This window comes from Callospermophilus lateralis, chromosome 3, assembly GCF_048772815.1.
Source record: "Callospermophilus lateralis isolate mCalLat2 chromosome 3, mCalLat2.hap1, whole genome shotgun sequence".
In the NCBI taxonomy this organism is placed as follows: domain Eukaryota; kingdom Metazoa; phylum Chordata; class Mammalia; order Rodentia; family Sciuridae; genus Callospermophilus; species Callospermophilus lateralis.
The window spans coordinates 164,366,044-164,391,007 of NC_135307.1; the positions used below are offsets into that span (position 1 = coordinate 164,366,044).

General features: G+C 38.2%; 1 protein-coding gene across 3 annotated transcripts in view; it reads right to left on the bottom strand.

The window, feature by feature from the left end:
- Nucleotides 1-21,521, bottom strand: part of Snap25 (synaptosome associated protein 25) — a 29,884-nt gene extending 8,363 nt beyond the window's left edge. Inside the window, exons 1-5 of one of the 3 annotated variants that reach the window (XM_076848958.1) lie at nt 21,450-21,521; nt 19,471-19,512; nt 12,428-12,476; nt 4,917-5,034; nt 1,246-1,359 (exon numbers count right to left, since the gene is read on the bottom strand). In XM_076848958.1, coding sequence (XP_076705073.1) covers nt 1,246-1,359; nt 4,917-5,034; nt 12,428-12,476; nt 19,471-19,512; nt 21,450-21,521 — 395 coding nt within the window. Of the gene's footprint in view, nt 1-1,245; nt 1,372-4,916; nt 5,035-12,427; nt 12,477-19,470; nt 19,513-21,449 lie in introns of all 3 variants that reach the window. The other 2 variants (XM_076848957.1, XM_076848960.1) reach the window with 2 other exon arrangements.
- Between the last annotated feature and the right edge of the window lie 3,443 nt (nt 21,522-24,964).

Below are 24,964 nucleotides of genomic sequence, written 5' to 3' on the forward strand. Positions count from 1 at the left end.
CATTGCATTGAGAACCCATTGATCTGGTTTCCCTAAGAGCAGATAGAGGTAGAAAGAGAATTCTCACCTGTGAACCTACAGGTGCATTATCAAGACCTTATATGTCAGTGACAGTGACCCATCATTTGAATCACAGGGGTACTATGTGACCAACAACAGTTACGATGGCCTGGGAATAGGTAGGTAGTTGTGGAAACAATTGCCCTACCCCTGACTGAGCCCTGGTATAGTAGTCTATAAAAAGAAACACTCTTTTTCTTTTCATAGGAAATATTTAGTTATTATTCTGTTTTCTGGTATCCTAAGAGCTATCTGAATTCTGAACTGGCTGAACTGTGTAATTGGAGGTTTTTAAAAGAGGCATTTATTTTTTCCTCAAAAGAAATGGTTATTAAGCAGCTCATTCATTGTTTTCTATGTTCACCCCAAATCTATGCTTTGACTTTTCCTTGCTCTATGTTCTGAGACACTGACCTCCATGACTGTATCACCCAGCCTCTCTTACCCTCTGGCTTCCAATGGGTTTGGCTAATGGCCTGGGAGAGTAAGGAAGGCAAGAGGAGTTAAGTATTGTGACATTTGTTTCTTTTCTGCAATCCCTGCTAGATTTGGCTGTGGCTGCATTTCTCTACCCGTAGCCCCTTGTCACAGTCATAACGATTGTTGGGTTCTGATACCAGCTCCCTTTCCTGTCCCTTTAGATGGTAATAGCTTCTTGTTATTGCTAGTCCATAAGTGCTTCACGATTTATTGTTATTAATCCTGCCTAAACCTCTCCATAAGCTTTGTTCAACTAAACCCATGGAATGAGATGCCCGTCAACTGCCACACTGATATAATGGATGTGGTCATGTGATTTGCTTTATCTAATGAAGCTTGGGCAAATATGACACAAGTCAAGGCTTGCTAAGTGCTTGTTCATTAGAGCTTGCCACCTTGGTATGCTGCTATCACCATAAAGAAACCTTGATTATTCTGCTGGAAGACCATGTGGAGGAGGACAGAAGTGTACCACTGACAGCTGCAGCCAACTACCACACAAGTGAGTGAGACCCTCTTGGATCATCCTCTTGCATCTTAGTTTCAGGAAGTTGGGTGAGTAAGCCCAGGAGAGGCTTGTGGTAGAGACTTCTGGCCAACATATAGAGTAAAACAATGGTTGTTATTTCAAAATTCACTCAGTGTTGGGGTGGTTAGTTATTCAATAATAGGTAACCGCTTAAGTGTGGAATGCATGAAGCTCACCTGCGGATGAAGCCACCACTGATGGCCATTTGCTCCCGTTCATCCACCACACGAGCAGGCTGGCTGGCCACCACTCCATCCTGATTATTGCCCCAGGCTTTTTTGTAAGCATCACTTGATTTAAGCCTATGCAAAAAAGAGGGTGAGTGACAAGGCACAGGGTGGAGCAGCAAGCTCATGGCAATCATCACCTCTTCAAGCGAAGAACCGAACCAAGCAAATGAGTTTTAAGTTGAGGCATTAGAGAATACCGATATATCATAATCCGGACCCAAACAGTTGGCCACCACCATGCCTCCACTACTTATCATTCATTTTCAACTGAGTCGATTGCAATGGTCAAGACTGCAATCTTTGGTTTGTTTTGTGGTTTAATTAGATTTAAGATAAAGATTGAGGTAGCTGGAGAACATTCAGTTTTATTTCAGTGACATGGTTATATTTTGAGACACAAAACACAGAAAGAACATACTGGCAGACAGACACAAAACAAGACTGCCAAGTAGGGTGTGTACATCACACCACAGCCACACAGTGTCATCAAGAAAAACATACTTGACCAAGTTTTTACACACCATCATGCAAAGATCCCTGTTAATATGTTTTCCCTAACACATATGTGGAACTAACATTTCTAGTGCTTCATGAAGGACATAAAGGATTGGTGGTTGGCCAAGGGTGATGGTCTTTGAGGAACTTCTAGAGTGATTTGAATTAGATAATATATCGGTACTTCCAAACAGTCACCATACATCCAGAGTTGATGTACAAACCTTTGTCCACAGAGACAAAAAGTAAAAGAAGCATAGTGAAATGAATGCAGGAAAATAGAAGAGAGAACAAGCCACCTAGCACCAAAAAGGGAAACCCATTTTATCTCTTCTTCATGCACCAGCTACAGGCATGAGTGGAAAGTGAAGCATTCTCATTTAAGCCAAACTACTCCCGAAGTTGACCATTCCCGAAAAAGGCACTAGCAGGACAGTAATAGCCTTCATGAGGATTTGAAACGCAGTTCAGTAGCTTCTTTGATGGGCTGAAGGGCAGGGCGGAGAATGCTTACAAACTCCTACTTCCAACTATCCTGGGGTTGTGACGGAGGGAGAGTGGTTTGGAATCAGTGTGGTCTCCATGGGCTGTATTTCACTGAGCTGCCTTGGAGAAAAACTTAAAATCCAGGCATACCTATTGTGCCCAATAGAAACATGTGCAGCACATTTTGGTGGGTGTGTTGTAATTTAAGGCGATCAAAGATGTTTTTAGGTTCTTTGCATAGTAGAAACCATATGTTTTTAGTCCAGAAACAAAAGACATCCTTTGGTCCCATTTTCATAATTTTTTTTAAGTTACAAAAAAGCAGAATTTAACTTTTTTTTTTTCCCCTTTTACTAGAGGACCAGAGCCAGCTATTAAAACTAGCTCTAATCCTTGCAGATTGCAGACCAAACAACCCTGGTGACAATTGGGAAAATGCACCAGTGGAATTTCAGCAACTTCCGCAATTTAGTGTATAATATTGTGGCCCTTTGAGTAGTCAGTCAGACATTAGCGCACCAAGGGGCCATGGACTGGCTCAAGGGGACAAGATCCCCAAAGTAATTTTAGTAGAGTTTAGAGTCTGGCTTTATCCCCACATCTCCCCATCTCCTCCTTCCTTGGAATAAAGGAATTTTTATGGACTTTCTGATGTTTTCTGCTATGTAAAATATCTGGTATACCATCTTTGGCAAAGTCAAAGGAGGGGGAAGTATGCGTTTCCAAAAGAAGGCAAACCACTGCACCCACAACTCTGCACATAGACTCACATCACTGCCGTACATCTACCATAGTCCTTTGAAACATGCTGAGACAGGGCAAAGCCCTCAAATAGTCCAGGGCACCACCAGCCACTGCATTGTGACACATGGTTTTTAAAGCATTATTTACACGCAATAGGGAACACTTCGGTCAAGCTTTGAAGCTTAGTTAGGGTCTCTTGTGCATTAAGGAATTAGTGACCACTTTTATGTGGAATCATAGGGGTGGTGTTTCATTGGAACCTTAGAATCCATCCCAGGGAGCCCTGCCTCCACCCTTTCTTCACACATAGTTGATGCAGGGCGAAATGAATCTGTTGGAATTCACCACAAAACGGAAGGAAATCTCACATGGGGGCCAGTTGCCACTGGAAATCTTGACTAACTGGAATGCCTGCTAGTGAGTCATTTTTGTAAATTTTACGACTTTCTTAATGAACAATGGACTGAAGAAGAAATTTTGTTTCAAGGGCAATTTCAAGGGCAATTTTGTTAGACCCCTGAGCCAATTTTCTGCCTGGGCATCTTTGAGTAGTGGTCATAATCAAATTTTTCCAATGTTACTGTTGTGTTTGATGGCCTTTCATTTTATATTCTTCCTTTTTTTTAAATATGAAGACTGTAAGAGAATGGAGACTTGAAACAATGCAAATTACATAGATTGTCTCGGGGTATTTTTAATTTGGGATATTATTATTATTATTATTATTATTATTATTTTGCTAAAGATAAAAGGGAGGAGGAAGTATATAGTTGAGAATTCCAGTTAGTTAGATTCCAGTTAATCAGACTTCACTGTAGATGATTCTTTCAAAAACATGCTTTTTATTTATTGGTAAATTGAGCCCCTCCCCCTCCTAAACAGGAAGTGGGATATTTTAAATCAGCCTCAAAGTTTAAAGGATGTGAATAGTCATATAATCTGCTAGAAACGACATCAATTTCTATTCTAAAAGCTAGGGCTAGGAGAGCTTTTAGGAGAAAAAGCTTCTTTTAAAAGGAAAAGAGGGAGGGGTGAGGGAGATCAGGTAATGGGTTTAATTTTCCAAATGCATGTTGGACAATCCACTCATGCATTTTTTGCTTTCACTGCTAGTCAAATGAGACTATCTTCCAGAACCCTGGTTTCAGGTTCTTTCTGTTGCAAACCTTATAACCACATGTCACATTTCTGCTACATTCCAAAAAAAGCGTTGCAGAACCTTAAGAACAGTTGAAAATTTTGTGATATCGTGCATGCAAAATCTACACATTTCAACATTTCAGCCAGTGTACGGGTTGCTCTTCCAAGGGGAAGAATTTGAGAGGGATGGTCCCAATTTGGGCAAGGATTGGGCACTTCACGCTGGACAGCTCACTGCCTACACAAGGTGGATCTCAGGACCAAATTTGGTAACAGGTGGGCAATGGAAAGGGAAAAATCTCTGACATAATCTAACTTGCAGAGTGCTTCCTTGGGCCAAATTACCTGCCTCTATTATTTTTGAAAAATCAAACTTTCACACATGTGTTTCTTATCTTCCAAACTTACCCATCCTCTATTCTAAATCTGAAATTTTGGTTCTTGGGGTTGGAGAAAACAAAGATCACGGGGTGCCTGCATCTCAAAGTACACTTTCTGGAAAATGTTGAAACGTTCATCAATAAAAGTTGCTGACAGTGAAGCTTTCACTGTAGTATGCCTGATTTTTAATGCATCAACAGTAACTCCCACTAATATCATCTATGCTATGAGATGAATGCATTGGAGACGGTATTGATCTGTTCTGCATGCCACATGCTCATCCTGCCTATGCGCCTGCAGGAATGAGCTTGTCAAGGCTTGGAGATGGGGCCTTGGAAAACCAAAGCTTCAGGCAGGCAGGCAGCACCTACTTGTTACAGGGACACACACAAAGCCCGCAGAATTTTCCTAGGTCCGTCAAATTCTTTTCTGCTTCTTTCATGTCCTTATTGATTTGGTCCATCCCTTCCTCAATGCGTTCCAGTTGTTCTGATTAAACACAAGTATTTTATCCCCACAGAATGAAGCAGATGGAAAAGGACAAAGAAAAAAAAGACAAAACTTCAGACATTCACTTTGACATTAAAAAAGAAAAAAAAAAAAGAAAAAGAAAGAAAGAAAACTGGACGCCACAGATTAGAGCTGGTACCCAGTACCTACTTGTTACAAGGACATATGAAAAGGCCACAGCATTTCCCTAAATCTTTTAAATTTTTCTCGGCCTCCTTCATGTCTTGGTTGATATGGTTCATGCCTTCTTCGACCCGATCGAGTTGTTCTGGTTAGGACAAAGGGATGACAGTGTGGAATGAATTTTTCTTGGGTTTCCAACAGAATATGAGAAATGACTACGTGAAAAAGGAATTTGAAAGAGAGAGATTACAATGCATTGTCCAAGAGGGTGCATTGCAGAGGGCTGCCGCTGCCCTAAGCGGGCAGATAGGAGGAAATGAACAAAAATGATGCTCAAACTAGTTTGTAGTTCAGACATGATGGAATGGGTCAGAAGGTCTGTTTGATTCTGAGTGTCCAGGGGGAAAGCACAGTATATTCACTTACTCACACACCAGTGAAACTCCAAAGAAAGAAAAACAGGGTGTTAGTTTATATTTAAGCCATTCTTATTCTGTGCTACAAGAGGAAGTATCTGCTTCAACTTAAAATATCTGTATTGTTTTGTTTTTAAATATCCTTAACCAGATAAAGGTAGAAAATAGAATCCATGTTCCCCCCTTTCAGGAAAAACAGCAGCAGCAATAGCAATAATTAGCAATGGATATGGATCTTTTTTCTTCCTCTAAGCAGTGACTGTGTAGCCAAAAGTAGCCTATGGTCTGTTCTTGGTTTCCCCATATTTAATTCATAGAAGCTGTAAAAGAAAGTAACATCAACACAGCAATATTATCAATATTGGGGTGTTTCAATTTGTCTTTCATCCTCTGAGTCACTTGCTAAGAAAGCTTTGAAAAGCATTTCATTTCTCTGGCTCCTGACTTTCCAGTGTCTATAATGCCCCCCCCCCCAATCAACCCCATGTAGACAGCAGGGAGAATAAACATCTCCTTGAAGAAGGAAAACAGATTGGAACATAGATGATTACTGTACCATTGCTGCTAGCATAGCTGACCTTAGTGTATCTAAGACATAGATTGATAGACAAAAAAATGAATCATATTCCTAGGTTGCCAGGGTTACATACATCAAGTTGATTAATTTTTCAAAAGTTGTGTCACCAAATTGAGGTAACTACAAGTTCAATGAAGGGATTTTTAAAATAGCTTTTAAAGCCATTAAAAGAGAGCAGCAAATGAGATGTCTTGGTTGTCTAATTACAAAACCTAATTACATTCCCATTCTTCTTTTCATCTATATTTTCATGCATGCATGCATTTGGATGCCTCCAGGAATACAGGCATGCTTAGAATAAAACTGATAAGTACATTTCCAGCCTAAGGGCATGAATAATCATGTAAAAACAATTTCACATTAAATTGTACAGTGGCAATTGTCATTCCAAAGCCTAACTTGGATTCACTAGTGACCCAAACTATAAATTTGTAAAAAGCGTACTGTGTTCTGTTTTGTGGGGCTGAAGAAAAAAAATTCTGATTGTTAGGACTACTAACTCCACTTTGCTTTTCAAAAAGACTGGTGAAAACAAAATCTTAGTATTTATCTAGTACTGGATATCTGAAGGAAATAAGACTATAGTGCCAAAGAGCTGGAAAACTTTTTGCTGAATAAGTACAGGTACAGTGATATCTTCATATACTTTATACTTGTGGTATTCTAGGAGATTTTTTTCTTTTCTGAAGATTGCACTCCAGTTTCCTTCTAACAATGCAATAGAGCTGGGCACATTGGCACATGCCTGTAATCCCAGCAACTCAGGAGGCTGAAACAGGAGAATCACAAGTCAGAGACAGGCCTCAGCAACATATTGAGACCCTACACAACTTAGCAAGACCCTGACTCAAAATAAAAACAAGTGAAAAGGGTTGGTGATATGGTTCAATGATTAAACACCCTGGGTTCAATCCCCCATCCCTCCAAAAAACAAAACAAAACAAAACAAAACAACAGCAAAAACATCCCAATAGATTAGATTGGGTCAAGTTAAATATTTGATTGAGGGGACTGGTGGTGGTGGGGGAAGGTTCAATGTCAAAGAGCTCAATGTCATCAGATGAGGATCATCATACCTATAGATAGAAATAGGGATGCTGAATTACAATCTAATAACTGCTAATGGCTTCCAGGTGTGCTGGGGTGTGATCAATGGCAGACTGAGGGAAAGCATGCTAGACTCAACCAGTGACAGCTGAAATCAGTGTAGGTTATGGCAGAGGGATGTATATTTAGGTGTTTGTCCTTCTTGAGTTTCTCTTGAGTGAGAAAGCCAACTAACTTGTTTATTTGGCCAAATATTAACTCTCCCACAAGATTTCCAAAATGCTATCTGCTGTGCCTGCAGAAATTAGGAAATAGCATCTAGATATGTGAATTGGTTCATAAATGTTGAACTGAACTTGTACAAATGAACAAGCAAATCAAAATCCATATTTCTGAGAGTTGGGTTCTGCTCTAAATTGCCAGGTTTGACTACAAAAAGAAAGGTTTGCAAAGGTTTGACTACAAAAGAGGAAATTCTGACAAAATTTTTCAGAATTTAATTGAGAAAACTGTTCAGAAAAGGGTTGATTCAGAAAAATATTTTATACCTGCCCATATTAGTTAAATGCATCTTTACATACAAATTATAAGACAAACCTTTAATTTAAAAAATAGCATAAACCGTTTGTCACAGGTATTCTAATAATAATATTAATTTTTAGAGTCCACTGAGTTGTGTTTCTGGGTACATTTGATATATTGGGGCTTCATAGCACTTGGATGATTTCTGTGAAGACATTTCTCAGGGAGTGGAGATGAAAACAACCAATGCCATTATGTCATTCTGGAGTGACAGCAGCCTCTCTGATAACAGATATAATGAACCATCTAGGCTTGATTTCATCTTAGCTTTCTAAGCTTGCTTTCTGTCAATTTTATGTTGATTCTTAGAGACTGGGAGAACAACCTTTTAGTTCAGAAGAGGGCTTTCAAGTCACAACATTCTGTGTTGGCATAAAAGCTTGAACTTTCCTTTGCTTTGATATTTGAATGGTGATTTGTGATAGATCCACCAATGGTAGGATACTCTGGGTTCTAAGTTTACACATCTTTTCTACTGAGCTCATCTTAGTAAAACAACACAGGGCTCTTAGGATTCTCATTCTGTTTTTTAACACAAAATAAGACACAATAAAATAGCAAGACATTGATGCTTTGCTAGTGTGCAAGCCTTCATGAATACGTCCAATTTCAAGATGCTGTCTATGTGCTTTTCATTTTTGTTAACATTGATTAAAACAGAAAAATTCATGTAAATGAAGTTAAAGAGCCACATACAATGAAAGGCTATTATATTGGCTAGTGCAGCCTTAGTCATTCCTAACTGATACTTGGTGAGTAAACATCAGCAAGAAGGATATTTTTTCTCAAATTCTGCTTTGTAGTGCCATGAACCTTTTAAGATTGTTGGCTGGGTCTCTGGATGGGGTTCTACTTTTTCTTCCCTCTGCCAGGAGGCGGTGGTCAGAAATTTCATTATTACTTTGGAGTTCATCCCAGGATTGTTCTCAAAGAACTATAATAGCTATCAGAACAAACATATAATCCAGCAAAAACCAACAATAGAAACAGAGGTGAAAGGTTAGATCATCTTATGTTAGTGCCATGGTTGTTTTAGAGGGTTTCCCTTGGACACAAGTTTTGTAGGGAAAGAAAAGTTCCAGGGCTTGGTATATTTCCTAGGATGTCTTTCATGCTCAGTGCTCCTTGGTGTGTCCTGATACCTGGGTAAAAAGCAAAAACCCTATAAGTAATTTAACTGTTCAGCTAGATAACCTGCAATGGTCTGGCCTGACCTGACAGTGGGTGTATAATGTTTCTTTAGAAGGATGTCTGTTTCTTGAGGCTCCTGAGCAGCTGCAAGGTAGAAATAGTCAACATTTTTGGTGTTCAGGTGTAGACAGAATTAGTAGAGCATAACTGAAGAGAAATTGCAAAACAGTTACTGATTTAAAACAACTAAACATAGCACATGCAGAATTAAAATGCATTTATGACCGTAGTGAACACAGTTGTGCTTAGTTGTCATATTAAAAGGCCCTAAGTTCCTATGATAGTATAAATGGAATGTGTCCCACTTAACAGTAGGCATAGATCATCCATTTTTGTTGGTCTTACAATTGCAGGTTTCTCATCAGAATCGGTTTATTCACTACACATGTGGCAAAACTCAGGCTTATCCTAGGAAATACAGTGAACAGAAGAATTTGGCATTTACTCAGGAATGGCCACAAATGAAATGTTTTAGCTGAGAACACTCACTATCTCATGAAGAAACCTGTCAAACAAATATTCTATTCTGCTTCCCTTCTCAGATAAAGTATGCAAATGCATCTGGGAATCATCTGTGCTTAATACTCCAAGTTCATTTATAGTATTTTCCACATTTTTATGTTAGTGTATACAGTTAAGGGGAAAAGTCATTATCCTGAATCTTTTGCCAACCTTCCCTCTGCTGTAAGTCTTCTTTTTCCATCCCTTCACATTCTGAATTACTAATTGAAAGAGCCAACGAGGTGGAATTGCTAATTATTCAAGTGTATTTGTTTCAATTTTGCTTTGGAAATAAGGTACCACTCTTCTATATGGGCACCTGCTGTTTAAATTTTCCTTTATTAAAAAATCAATGATTTACTGCCTTCTGAGTTTCAAAGCTGGGACATTGTTGCACAGATCAAGCCAACAAGTCTTATAATTATAGCAAATCTATCTGGGGAGCTCTGTAGACTGCCACTGTTATTGTAGTGCCTTCAAAATAGACCCTCAAGGCTCCTTTTAGAAGACTCTCCTGTGAGAAGTAGAGTTAGCTGTGCACTTGGGAACTGCTACAGCATTTATGTTGAGGTCATGTGCTCCCTGGGATGCTTCAAGCCAGTGACTGAGTACAATGGGACTACCAGATCTGAAACATATATGACCAAAAATAGGGCTGTTCCAATGGGTGATTTCTGTTCCTGGACTTCCCATCAGCCTGGCTGAGACTTTCCAAGCAGTATTACAGTTTGAGGCTCTTCCTACCCAATCCTCCTTCCTTCTGCTGATATAGGTATTGGATCCATAAAATCCTTAAAAGTCTAAACGTTCCACTTACCTATATCTGCTCCCTTTCCCTTTGACCCATCACAGACATGTCCCCCCAAAATCTCTTATACTTTGTATTGCTCCTTAACATTTGCTTCTTAGAGGACTCTAAATAACTTATCTTCCTGTCTCCACCCCAACTTCCCAGATGTCAGTAAAGATTTACTTTATTTATGGTATTGATTGCACAACATTTATTTCATGGCCATACCATAATTAGTTTAGTTCATCTCCCTGCTTTCAGATAGGCTGTTTCTAGCCTTACATGACTACAAGTAAGCCATGTACATTTTTCTTTGAGTAATTGTAAATGCGTGTCTCCACTGTCAAATTCTAGAAGTAGAATGTCTTGATCAAAATCAAGACACTTTAAATTTTAAGGTATCATAAATTACTCTTCAAGAAATTTATATCCATCTACAGCATCCATCTGTAGAATAAGCGTTTTTTGTTTTCCCAGCATATTCATCACATTGGTTAACATCAATTTTCAAAATTTAAGTTAGTCTACTAGATAAAGAATAGTATCTCACTACCATTGATGATTGAGACCCAGTTTTGTATGTCTATTTGTAAACTGATGATTCCTATCTTATGTCTATTTTTTTTTCTTTTGATTGCTCTTTTCTTTAAAGTTGTGTAAGGGCTTTCTATATTTTGGGAAAACATTTTTAGGCCTGATACCTATATGGCAATTGTCCAAATTTGAAATTTATGCTTGGAGTTTATTGGGACCTCTGCTGTGAATAAGTTTTAATATTGATATTTGCCACCAAACAAAACCACAAATATTATGGCCTTCCCATTTTAGGTGCCACCATAGAATATGGAGATGCCATACTAAAATGCCGGCTTCCCGAGTTTCACTGCTTCTAGCATTTCCATCATGAGTTTAAAAACAGGCCAAAAGTTCAAAGAGAAGAGCCTCTAATCTCTGTTCTCCAATATGTGTACAATATGACTTCCATGTACATGTAAAAATGATTGCACCCTAACCAAATTTCCTCAGATAGTGTATTGTTTGTTTAAAATAATCAGTTTGGTTCACTGTTGTTGTATTCTTTCCATTTTATTTACAACACTACTTTTTATCCTTTTAGCAAATTCTAAAGTGTAGTGATCTTTAAAAAAATCACTAAATAACTAGGAAATATTTGTGTTGTTGTTTTGTTTTAAACAGTACAAGGTGATGGAACATTTTGCTCCTCTTACCACAGACATGAAATGTCAGCCATTGTATGGCTAGGAACCAATGCCTTTGGCCGTTAATAGATCTGCTATTGCTGAGGTGTGAGTGTGAACTTGATGTGGTGATGACAAATCATTGTGTAGAAGTATTGTTTTCAAATGTGCAACTCTAGTTTTCTTAAAGTGAGATTTGGTTCCTTACAGTCATTATTTAGTTTTTGTTTCTATTTAGTATTTAATGGTCTTTGGAGAAAAAAAATAAAAGAGTGATACATATACACACATACATATATGCAAGATAAGATTTTCCATTTTTTGAAATAAATCTATAGCACAAAGGTTAAACTTTTAAGATAATAAAATAGAGTGTGCTTAAATAATGATAAGAAAACAGGCCTAATATTTCAATTGATTTAATTTTCTATTTTCCAGATCATTTCCCTTTGCTTATATCCTGTTAAAAATACCTTCTAGTTATTTAAGGAATCTGCATAGTGACCTGAAAATCAAAACTGCCAGATAATAAATTAGGATGGTTAAAAGAAGCAGATAATGTGATTTATAACATTCTCATCCTATCAAGGTGTGAAGGAACCCAAATTTGTGGAAAAGTTTGGGGGTAAGGAGAATAAACAAATCATACACTGTTTAAAATCCTATTCTTTAAAAAATACAAACACATGGCTTTCCCATATGGATTCTGTTACTCCAAAAGATATAACAAATAGTATCATTCATTTAGTCATGAGAAAGATGTCAGCATTTCTACATGTTTATCAATCTTTTCAACAGAGAAGAAAAATTAGCAAGATGAAAATTCTAGAACCCTCAAACTCACATATGTGTGTAACACATGCTCAAATGGCCTCCTGTGGATGCACAAAGAATTAAAAAAAAAACCACTTTATTTAAATTTCTTACTGAAGAAATCTGAACTTACCTCCTTGTTCATCCAACATAACCAAAGTCCTGATACCAGCATCTTTACTCTACATTCCAATAATGGTAGCAAAGTTGAAAAGGATTTAGAGGGAGAAAAGAGAGAAAGATACATCAGTAAGGGGACAATTAGCCCTAGAAATGGAAAATGAAGAAAGACCAAAGAAAAAAGGGAGGAAATATGGTGAGAACATTAGGGGTTGGGGAGGGATTCATAGGAATGAGTACCCTGTGGACTCACTCTATCAGTGATCTTAGGGGCTGAAGGAAGGGGTGTAGTAAAATCACCACAAGTAGAGCCTGGGAGGGGGCTTCCAAAACATGAAGTGTGTATTGACATACACACACTTAAAATTATAATGTAATTTTATGCCTTAAAAATAAAAACACATAGGATTTTCATAACACCAACCACAGAAAGCAAATCTTTCAAAATCCTCTAGACTGAATTTTCTCTTCTGGCCATGGGGAAGGTGCATAAGAATCTTGAGGGTGAGATGTATAGGTTTATTAGAAGAGAGCATGGCCTCACAGAAGTTGAGAAACACAGCCAGAGAGAAACTAATTTGCCTATTTTCTTTCTCTGGAGAGAAGTTCTGTAAGATTTAGAAGAGGGAACAAGATCAGAAATAAGGGCTTTTTATTCTAAAATCTAAAAGTCTGTACAATGATATTGTGTGGGAAAAAAAAAAAAAACTCCTGTCCAAGCTTACTGCAGTTCCTTTGTTAAGAAGAAGTCTTTAAAAGTCACTTCTCCTCTCATTCCTTATTATCCAAATAAACCAACACCATCTGCATTATTGGGACAGCGGGAGTGGGAGTTAGTGAGCAAGGGAGAAGGAACAAAGATACATGTATTGCTCATACTTAGGGATCACAGGTTCTAGGAATTCTAACCAGTTAAATAAAGACTTCCCATTTCGCAGAGTGACTTTTAATGAATATAAAATGACATTACCTACAGTTTAGATGAATTAGTTTTTCAAGGAAAGTTCATGGAAACCCACAGAATAAACTGACTTACTTAAGAACTAAGAAAGAAAGGGAGATGTTAGTGGGGGCTGACAATTAAATTCCAGTCGTGCTTCTCAAAAGTCAAACAAAACACTGGAAATAATCACTGTGAGCCATTATAAACTCATCATTTTAGAATAATCATACAGTTAACGCCCCAGGTCACAAAAACCTATGTTGTTTTTGAGCACATTTTGACAGGCTTTTGTGGCCAAGTCAGAGTGTGGTAGGAAGAATGATGGCCCAGGGTGACATCAGGAGAGTCACTGAGAGCACAGATTCTAGAGCAGATTCAGGGCTGGAATCCTGGTGATTTCATTTCCTAGCTGCAGGACTTTGGACGAGTGTCCTAACTACAAGGTACATCAGTTCTCTCATTTGTGACACAGCAGTAACGAGTTTATACCTCATTGAGTTCTTATGTGAATTCAATAAATGAATAAGTGGAATGTGCTAGAATGGAGCTTGGTGTATAGTTAGCATGGCATGAAGTCTTTTTAAGATAAATGCATTTAAAAAAATGCATCTATAGAAGAATATCTAGGCCTACTAAATATATCATCATTACCTTCCACCATCAGAAGTTTCTAGATCACTACTTCTCCAACTTGAATGTGCACATGGATTACCTGTACATGAATTGTCTTGTTAAAATTCAGATTCAGATTCAGTAGCACTGGGATAGAGCCTGACATTCTGCATTTCTAACAAGCTTTCTGATGCATGCTGATGGTGCATGGACACATACTGAGCAGCAAGATTCCAGAACATGAAAGACATTTCCGTCTTTTCCTTAAATGTGTTATAAATGAACTTCTGTCTATAACAGCCTGAATTGTAATGACGTCTTTGCCCTTTTTCTGCATATTTTAGCCACTGCTTATGAGACTAAATTACAAAAAGCAGATGGCTTCCTCAAGCATATGGATGTGGCAGTGGAGGTTCTGTTGAGGACAGAGGCAACTCAGAGACCAGTTTCTCTCTGAGGACACAAGCAAGGCTTGCCTGAAGACTCTGCTCCATTCTACTGGTGACCATTGGTGGGAAAAAGGTTAGTGATTTTCATGTGGTCAGATCAACTCTTATCTATTTATACATTTTGATAGTCTGCTAGACCCATTTATTTTATATGAATCCCTGTAAGTATAATTTCATGTATGTTCAATTTGGTGCTAAGTGTTTCTGCACTAGAATGACTCATGAAACTAAAAAATGTGAGAGCGTTGGAAGTTGCTCTGATCTGGCAGTACAGGAGCAGAGAGCACTGATGTGAGGTAAGGAAAGCTGGGGTATGCTCTTAGCTCAGCCAGAAGCAGCTGTGAGACTAGAAGAGTCATGCGACCTGTCAGGTATTTTTCCCTACTGAAGATCAGGGTGAGATGCAGTCATACGGTATGGATGGTTGGCTGGTTCATTCGCTTCCTTGCTTACTCATTCCTCCATTTGCTTATTTACTTGTTTGTGGTACTGGGGTTTGAACCCAGGGGTTTTCGACCAATGAGCTACACCCCCAGTCCTTTTCCTTTTTTATTTATTTAGCAAGACAGGGTGACAAGGTCTTGCTGAGTTGCTAAGGCTGACTTTGAACTAGCAATCCTCTGCCTCGGCCTCCCAAGTAGCTTGGATTAGAGGTGTGCACCATTGCACTTAGCCTCCTCCGTTCATTTAGTGTTTAATGCATTCATTATTTTGTTTATTTACTCATTTGTTCCTCTGTTCCATAATTGTTTATTTGACCTCTACTCTACCCAGGCACTAAAGGCAAGCGGAAGACAAATGCATGGCTTCTCAACTGTGCTTCTCAGCTGGTCCCTGAGCAGAAATGGAATCAATCTGGGAGTCAGAAATTCTAAATTCTAGACCTGTCTTTGCAATCCTGTGGCTTTCAACCCAACTCCTCTGTGTCCCAGTTTCCCCAGCAGTTAAATGGGGCAGCAAAAGCTCCCTTACTTCCCACAGTCTTTATGAAGATAAAATGAACTACAGAAGGCTAAAAGTTAGTTCAACTCAATGGGAGGCTGTGCTAACTTCAGGAAGAAATACATTAAGATGCAGGATTTAATTTGAGTGGAATCTCAATCCATTAAGAACAAGTTGCTTTTTTTTTTTTTTTTAAGATACTTTCCCCCGCAGCGTTAAACTCTCAAATAAAATAAATAAATAAATATAGTAGGAGGGGCTGGTGGAAGGTAAATTAACTGCTCTGGAATCATGTAGTCCTGGGTTTTAATTTCATCTCTGCCATTTATAACTGTGCATCTTATGTAAATTACTTAACCCTCTGTACCTCACATTCCTTCAGGGTAAAATGAAGATGAAGTAGAGTAAAATGTGGCTACAAAGATGGAATTAGATCTTATGTGATAGTAATGAAGGCTTTAAGACCAGGCAGGACCTGACATGTGGTAGGCTCTTAGTAAATGTTAGAATTTACATTTGGTTCCACTGTTTTGCTGATGACTTCAATCAAAATAACTGGGCGTTCTTTGGGAAAACCAAAAAACTTAGAGGTTGAGGCATGGATGAGGGCAATACTTCAGGAAGACAGAATATTACTTTCTCCTATTCCTGAAAGAATACTTTGTTTTAATAGCTAGGAGTGAGACGAGGTGGTTCTATTTTTACCTTAGCTCAAGTCTTGGTTTCCAAGATAGCTTGGAAAATAGCCTATGTAAAAATGGGGGAAGTCGGAGATAGGAGGGATTTTCTTCTTTACATTTCTTTCTTTTTTAAAAAGATTATTTCTATATTTTTATTGTGTTGTTTATATTATTTATTTATTTTTACACATGAACTAAGACAATGTTTATAGAACATTTTCAGTTTTTCCTTTTGTCATTTTGAAATGCTATCCCCAAAGCCCACTACATTTGACCTAAAGCTAAGACACTAAAGGAAGTCCCTGGAGTTCCAAAAGATCCCACAACAATTGCCCAACCTGAATGTTTTCTAGCACAGGGTCTGTCATAACACAAGCACAGCTTTTAGAATGTTTATTCCCTTCCCATGGCCAGAGTGTTCTGAAAGATCAGTTGGAATAAAAAGAAAAGATGCTAAAACATTCATGATAGGCTAGTGGTTCAATAATTACTCCATGAAAGCTGTATAGCTTTCCAATCTGCTTGCCCTAAAGCAGTGTGGCTTTTCCTGGGCCTAGTTTTCATAGCTCAAGGCATTAATGTGTAGCCTTCATTTCCTGCACTTAGCATTAGCAGAATTAACTTTTTTTTTTTTTTGCCCAGAATCAAATGTCTCTCCTTGAGAATACCTTCATGATTCTCCTACTAGAATCAAATATTCCCTTTTCTGTGCTTTCTAGGTAGGTACGACCTTGCATTTGGAGAATTATTTGCCTCTCTGTTTCCCTGAAAGACATCAATATATATCTTCTCTCCTATCAGCAGAGTGAGGTGTTCAGTAAATATTCATTGAAATGTGTCCACCAAATGCAAGTTCCCAAGTCCAGGCTGGAAAGCAAGTGCTACAGGATTTTAACCTTTTTGCCTGTCTACAGTATTCAGTTTTTCTGAACTTCTCCAGGGATCTCTGGGTAACTTTATATTGTCCTTGAAATGCTGATGGCTTCTATTAAAAAGTGCCTCCCCACCCAGCCGCGATGTTATACCCTGGAGTCTATTAGGGATGGTGCAAAGTTGTATATTCCGCTGAAAGTGGAATTGTTTGCCCTAGGGAGGTTTCACAATTTTAGTAACCTTTCCTGTCTTTGAGACTGAATTTCAATAAGGATTCAGTTCAATTCAAATTATATAGCACTGATGAACTTTGGGATCATGGGCAAGATCCTGGTATTTCAAAGCTCAGATTTTCCAAATGATTTCTGCCCTTGATGAATATTTAATGCTGATTCTCTTTAAAGAGAATTTCCTTTTTGATTGAAAAGCAGAATATCATCTGAATAGCCAATGCCCTAGATATGAGGGGGTTTTGACCATAAATATAAAATAACCCAGGAGGAAGTAAGAAAAAATCAATTCTAATAATGTCTTGCTCACAATTTCCTAAGGATGGAAAGTCTAATAGCCTCCTCTTATTTATTAGAGGTAGGAGATTGCTTCCATCTGTTTTGCTTCTTGTTCTAAGATGCAACTTCATGCTTGATCGAGAAACACTTTGGGAGAAACAAAAACACATAATTTGAGAAGCCTACTTCCATCAATAGAGCTTTGGGAAATTTTTTGTTTCTTAGAATAATTTAGAGCAGACACTGATTTTTCGAGACTGGCTGACACTGTTTGCAATTTAAGAAGACATGAGAAAGAAAGTGTTCATGTCCCCAAGATTCTGAAGGGTGAGGAGTTAGTCAAGTTGGTGGCACTTGGTCCACCACTCTCCACAGTCTGGGCAGCATTCCAACACTGGACAGGCAGGCAAATTGGTGACAGTCCTGGTATTTAGAAACGTATATTACCTGTGCATATGCATAAACAAAAATGAGAACTAAAACTGGAGGCTGTGGTCCCAGGTCATAAAGTATGTTATAATGATAGTATAATAGTATACAATAAAATAATTACATCAGTGGACTTCAGGGCACTCTTCAGGTTCATGTCAGAGCCCATATAGAAATTTCATTAATGTGTGCTCCTTTCATTCTTTGCTCATGAGAAGCTGGGGGAGAATAAAACCACATTGAGAGACTTGCCAGCACTCTTAGATTTAGAATATCTGTCTCCTTCTTACTCCTCAAGTATTTCTGCATGAACAGTGTTCCCAGAACACAGTAAATAAACATTTCTCATTTAGAGATGGAAGGCTGCTTTCCCTTGCTGGGCTGGGAGGGGGCAATTTGTGCTACATTGCAGGCTCAAAGACTCATTTCTGAAATACCAGATTTTTTTTTTTTTAATTTTAGGGAGTTCATTATTGCCACCTTCTCCCCATTCCTTCTGTGGCAATTCACATCTAGCCATGTTTCTTCCCTAGGTGAGAAGCTAAAGCTGCAGAAATAAGGAAGGACGTCAACACTGTAGCATGAGAGGCCTTTCCTTTTAGCCTTTGTAAAATTTATCGTTTTTCCTTTCATGTCATTGCATATGCAATTGACAGTAGCACGAGGTGGGTAGGCTCATTTAATCATTCTGCTACAGAAAACCCAAGATCTTTAAAAACGATAATCACACATGAATTTATACATTGATAAGCAGCTGCATTCAAAGCACAGCTGAAACAGCATCTCGCTGAATAAAAACTATTAGGCTTGTTTTATTAGGTTAAGATAAATATAGTCCGACTCATTCTTTTCCCGCTTCATCTCTCCCAATGGGCAAGTTCAATTAATCCATTTATTCTTCCTGGTTGACTGCTGCTCTACCAAATTGGAATGAGTGAGGTTTATTGCAAATGCCCTTTTGATTCCATTATTGCTATCTGCCCTATTTTACCCATTTAAAAATAGTTTGGGATTCATTAACCATGCCTTGCAAATGGATGTGCAATCCAGAGTCAGGAATATAAAAGAGCTTTTATATTTATATTATTGGCCTTGATTTTCTCTTTGTTTAAGATTTTTCCTATTTTTCATAGATTGTTAGTGCCTGACTCTAAATATAGCAGTTTCTGAAAATGATATACTTATATAGTTACCTAGTTTAAAAGTCATAAATATTGCTAAAGTCAGAACAGAATTTCAAGATTAGTTGTGATATACAGGCATCAAAATTGTTACAAATGAAGATTTTTATGTAGATCATTCCTTTATATAGTAAAAATTGCTCTGCTTAATGCGACTTCAATCTTTTCTGATTTCTTGGGAGCACTGGCTTAGAAATACTATACTTTTCTGCATCCCAAACTATAAAGGTGGGCTGGGGTGGGAGGCAGGGTGAATTCACCTAGACGGCTATTTGGCAAGTTGAATATGGCATCTCTTTCATTTTGTGACTTTCTGGTAGGCTCTATTAACCCTGAAATTAATAAGATTGTGGCCAATGGAATGCAGTAGGGGCTAGGAAAAGAACATGTCTACCTAAGGGATTAGTTTCTTTATTTTAAAATATAGTCACTCCTTACCTCTTCGACCAGTTGCAGCATACGACGGGTGCTTTCCAGCGACTAAGATAAAAATAAATAAATAAATACTATAAGTGCAGGAACCAGAGATCTTGAAAAGCCAGAAATACTTTCTTCACTTGAGAAATACAAAAGGGTCCCTGTCACATATTATTTTATATTTGCAACCGAAATACAAAAAATGTCTTTCCATTTTCAATCTCTTTCCTATCAGGCTTTCTACATGATCGGATTCCCTAAAGCAATTACATGAAAGCTTAATCTTCATAAAATCAAAGCCATATGAAGCCGATCTTGATATCAAAGACAAAGTAATCTGGAAGAGATAATTTTGCATGCTCAGGATGCATGAAAAATTATCTCAAATACTCAGAGGACTAATTTGGCCTCCCTGGGCTAAGAATATTGAATTTTAAACACAAACATAATTTTTCATGAATTGAGATGAATATAGCATCAAGTTTCTTAGAAAGCTCCTAGAAACACAATTGGAAGTTGTTATCAATACAAATTAAAATGTCGCCTTAGGGTGAAAAAAAATCAAATATGTTTGAAATAAGTAGCCTATAGGAGACAGCTATAATAATTATCTTCATTCTTAGATAAGAAAAAATTCAATGGAAAGTCTGAGCTCAGTGCTTGTCCCACAGGCACAGTATTGTCACTTTTTTCTTAGTTCCTCTAACAATACTAAAATCCAAGAATCAGTGTGATTTCTCAAAGCTATGCTTTCACATGACAAACTTATTTTGGACAAGATTCTGCAGGAACTTGAAGGATGTTAACTTTCTTAGAAAAGACTTAAGTAGGTTGCTCTTTGAAGTAGTACCTCTCTGGACAAAATATATAAATATGTATGCATGTATTCAAAATTATTTTTTTGCTAACATAAAGAATGAGTAGCACAGAATTTGCAAACAATGAAATATACAACACTATTGTAAATTTCTACTTTTGCATAGTTTTGTTGGTGCATTGTAGTTTTACATAATGGTGTGATTCAATGTTATATATTCATATGTGCACACAATATAACAATATAATTTAGTCACTTTATAAATTTCATATAGATAAATTGATCCCCTCTGAAAACTTTGTTGGTTTTGGAACTCTTGTAACCATAGCTAAAGATGCCATGAACTAGTGTGGTCCTGATATGAATGATGGTTGCATATAAGAGGGAAAATGAAACAACAAGAACATATATTGGAACTAGGCTCATTGGTCAATAAAGAAAGTGATGTCTTTGCTGAAGAGAATTATAGTTTTCAAATACTGGATGATTTTCCTCATTTTTTAATAAACATACTTTTAAGTTTCATCTGAATTGTTAACATTTTCTCTACTGTCTTAACTCTAGGTAATTAACAAAACAACAAATCAAGCTGTGACTTTTAATGTTTGCAGATTTTGTGGTGTAATTATTCTTGCCCTGTCTTATTTCTAACTACAATGTGATGTTACTGAACACAGAGGTGGGGGGATCTGCAGTAACACATGGTATCCAATCCCAAGATACAATAGATGTCAATAACTCAAGAGCATGGATCACAGTCAAATGTGGTAAAATAATTAGGAAGTGATGAGTTTTGAGTCTTTATTACCTTTAATTTTAACATCGTCTTTCTAATTATTAGATTATATGATTCAATATAATACCTTTGTGTTGAGCAATCAGCAGGAAAAGTTCCTAACAACCAGCTGTCAGAATTGAGCTAGGTCCAGCACACCAGTGCTTGCAAGACACCCATAGACATCACTTTTCTTAGAGGACTTTGATTTCTTAAGACTTCTAGAAACTGAGAATTAGGATCTAGACATCAGTGAGTACACAAGTTTTATAATAAACCCAATCTAGTCTGCAGAAGCCTAGAAAATTGATGTCATTATTTTTTAAAAATTAGAAATTAGAGGAAGGTTTTTTCCCAGAACCCAAATTCCCCTTCCTTTGCTCATCCTTCCAGGTCTCTGTTTCTCACCTCATCGGCCAACTGGTCAGCCCTCCGCTGCATCTCCTCCAGCTCATTGCGCATGTCCGCGTCTTCAGCCATGGTAGCGGTGGGGGGTGGCTGGGTGCCTGGGTTGGGGGGTCAGTGATGGGTTTTGCTGCGGAACCTGAGAAAAAGCAGATTTGAAAACATGAGAGCTTGTAGAAGCATGTGCAAATGTGGGCAAAGATCTAAGTGGCCCAAGTTCTTAGATGACTGGCCCCACAGCTCAGTCACCTTCCAAGACGGAAAGCACATCACATTCTTTGGGGGTCAACACAATTATGCCGTTTCTCCAAAAGGTGCCATAAATGCATGTTTGTCTACTCTACCATGGTGCTATATGGCTACCATGGTGTTATATGTGTCTTTAAAGACATGTCACACTTTTAAAATTTTTATCTGAACAGATTTATTGATGTATAATTGGCACACAGCAAATCTCACATATTCTGAAATGCACAATTTGAGAAGTTTTGGCATCTATATAAACCCAGGCAATTATGATCACATCAAGAAAATGAACATATCTATCACTCCTAGTTTTCCTTAAACTCATTGTAATACTATCCATCCACTGCTCCCTACCCCATCCCACCCCTGTGCCCACAAATCTGCCATTCTACTTCCTGTCACTATAGTTTGTACTTCCTAGAATTTCATATAGAATAAGTCACAGGATATGTTATGTAATTATAGTATATGCTATTATAATTGTTTTGAGATTCATCCCCATTATAGCATGTATTAATAATTATTGATTTTTCATGTTGAATAGTATTCCTTTGCATTTAGAAGAAAAAGATTTTTTAATTTTGTCTCTTTCAATTGTTATCAGAAGTTGTCAGGAGGGTTTGTGTGTGTGCGTGAGACATTATTATTCCAAAGGGGAATGGATCTTAGGCCCTAAAATGTGATCAGCTTGGCTACTCTTTTGAAATTCCATATGGTTGCAAATTACAGGCAGCAAGATTGAGATCCCTCTAAGAGCAAACTTCTCTCCTTCCATTTTTTCCTTCTTCTATCCTCTCTTCCTTCTCAAGTATTTGTTGAGTCCCCATAATACGGCAGGGCAGTATTAGGCACTAGGAATATGGTGATGAACAAGACAGGAAGATTCACTATCTTCATGGAACTAGAGTCTAACTGGGAAAAATAGAAGTGAAAAAAGGAAATCAGATAATTAAGTGTGATAATAATGGTACTAGGGGACATACCTGCTTCCTTGGGTGGCCCTTGGAGGCACAACAGGCCTGCTAAAGAAGTCATGTGCCCAGATATTGCCATCAGAGGAATCGGGATAAAAGCACCCAAGGAAGTCTGGTGAGAAAAAAACTTCTCTGAGCAGCACAGTTGTAGAAGGCATGGGCTCTTCTCATCTGTGATGGTCAACTGTGCATTGGAATTTGTCCTTCCTCTTGCATGGCAAAGCACAGCCTTGGGGAGATGGTTGTCTACAGGAATTACATTTCCAGTCCTCATTGCGAAGAGGTGGTGCCATGTGGTTAGAGATGGTGCATGGATTGTAGTGGAAATAAAGCATGTCCTTGTCAGACTGGAGCAGTTCAGATGCCAGTATTCCATTCCCTATCTCTTCTGACATAAAAAAATAGGACCCCAGAGAACAGCTGAGCACGAGGCTGTGGGAACTTGGGTCTTCCAAATTCCTTTAGGAGGTGAGGTTGAGTGCTGACCAGAACACCTGAGCTCTTACATAGGTGAATGAGACACTCCTCTTCTGCTGCACCACTGGACATGTGAGCACATTATTTTGTTTTGTTATAGCAGCTGGTGTTATACTAATGAAGTCTTGAAGAAGTTTACCATGGAATAGGAGCATTGCATATGAGCATGACTACCTAACTGAAAAATAGATTTGTGTATTTTATATTAGTATTTATGGTAGATTATGAACCAGAGCTTAGTGGAGTGAATAAAAGCTCTGTAATCTGAAGGACAGATTTGGACCTTTAGTTCTGGCACTCAGAAGATGGGTGACTCTAGGCAAGTTCATCACCCTCTCTGATGTCCCACTTAAAACCAAAGCTGGGAGAAAATTTTAGATTTAGGGCTTTGGGACATTACCATTCTATTATTATTTGTGTAAGAATAACTTTTTGCAAAAATAAAATAAAAACTCTTTGTCAGAATATCAGAAACACACCCACTGAGAGGCAAGGAAACCAAAAATCATAGGGGTTGGTCTTTGAGATGAATCTGGAGGAGGGGGCTTAGCAATCCTTTCTCCATCTTCCCTATTCTACTGTTTTCTTGACTTCTAAGACTGAATTCCTCTGGGATTTTCATTTAGTACATTGTATTGTAATCTTTTCACACTTTCACTCTTGTGAAGCAGGTCTTACTATTTAGTGTTGTTAGGCTGGAGGAATCCCAAAGTGAAACTTTGGAGATAATAGATTTCACAGTTCGTTTCTATCTGTGATTCTTGGATAAAATGTCAAATGCAAAATCATACCAAAAGGAGAAAAGAATTTTCAGGGATGCATTCTATTACTGGCATTAAAAACAAGTTAGCAAGATCATGTTAGTTTTATGGAGAGTCCGTTAAAAAATTGATGGGGCATCATACCATAAGCCTGCTAATTTTCAAATACCTCTCCTGGTCACTGGAATGCATGCTCAAAGGATGTCAAGCTGTAACGTTTTCCTTAAATGCAGGGCTCTAAAATTAGAAATCTAAGAAACAGAAATGGAAAAGAATTTATACCAAGTCCTTCCTGAACCTTAAGATGAGCAGAAGTAAAACTTCAGTGTTTCCAAGTGATGGAAGATCTAGCCTCCAGAATAAAATGGTGGGTAGATGATGAACCAGAGCTTAGTGGAGTGAATAAAAGCTTTATCATCTGAAGGACAGAGTTGGACCTTTAGTTCTGGCACTCAGAAGATGGGTGACTCTAGGCAAGTTCATTACCCTCTTTGAGTCTTTAGTTTTCTCAACAGGGCAAATAATCCCAATCTCATAGGCTTGTTAAAGGGAATAACTTATACAAAATTCTGATCAACTTTGTAAGGATGTGGGGGTTTAATATTCAGAAAACCTTGCTCATTCAGTAGAATGCTATGCCCTTTGCTAAGACTGGAACAAATCCAGTCTCTGTTAATTAGCTTTCCTTTCCTAATGGCTGGGCAGGAGGCATGTTGCTGTGGTGCTGAGCACCCTGGAAGCCTGAAACCAGGGAAACCACCAGAGTGCTGCGTCTCTAGTCTCTAAGCAGTACCTCTCAGAGGATCACCACAGGGAAACAAACAAGAGCGCCTTCCGGCCCTGTTCTCCATCCTTAAGATTTGCTGCTCGGTGTCTTGGACGAACATCCTCCTTCAGCCTAGACAAGCACCTGACCTTTTCTTTTAATAGGCCAATTTATTAGAAAGGGTTCATGTGCTTTTACACCTGTAGTACTACCGCCATCGCCCACTCTTCTGGGTTTATTTGCTATGGATATTTGTGCATTCTGTTCTCTCTGCCTCGCTCTCTTACACACACA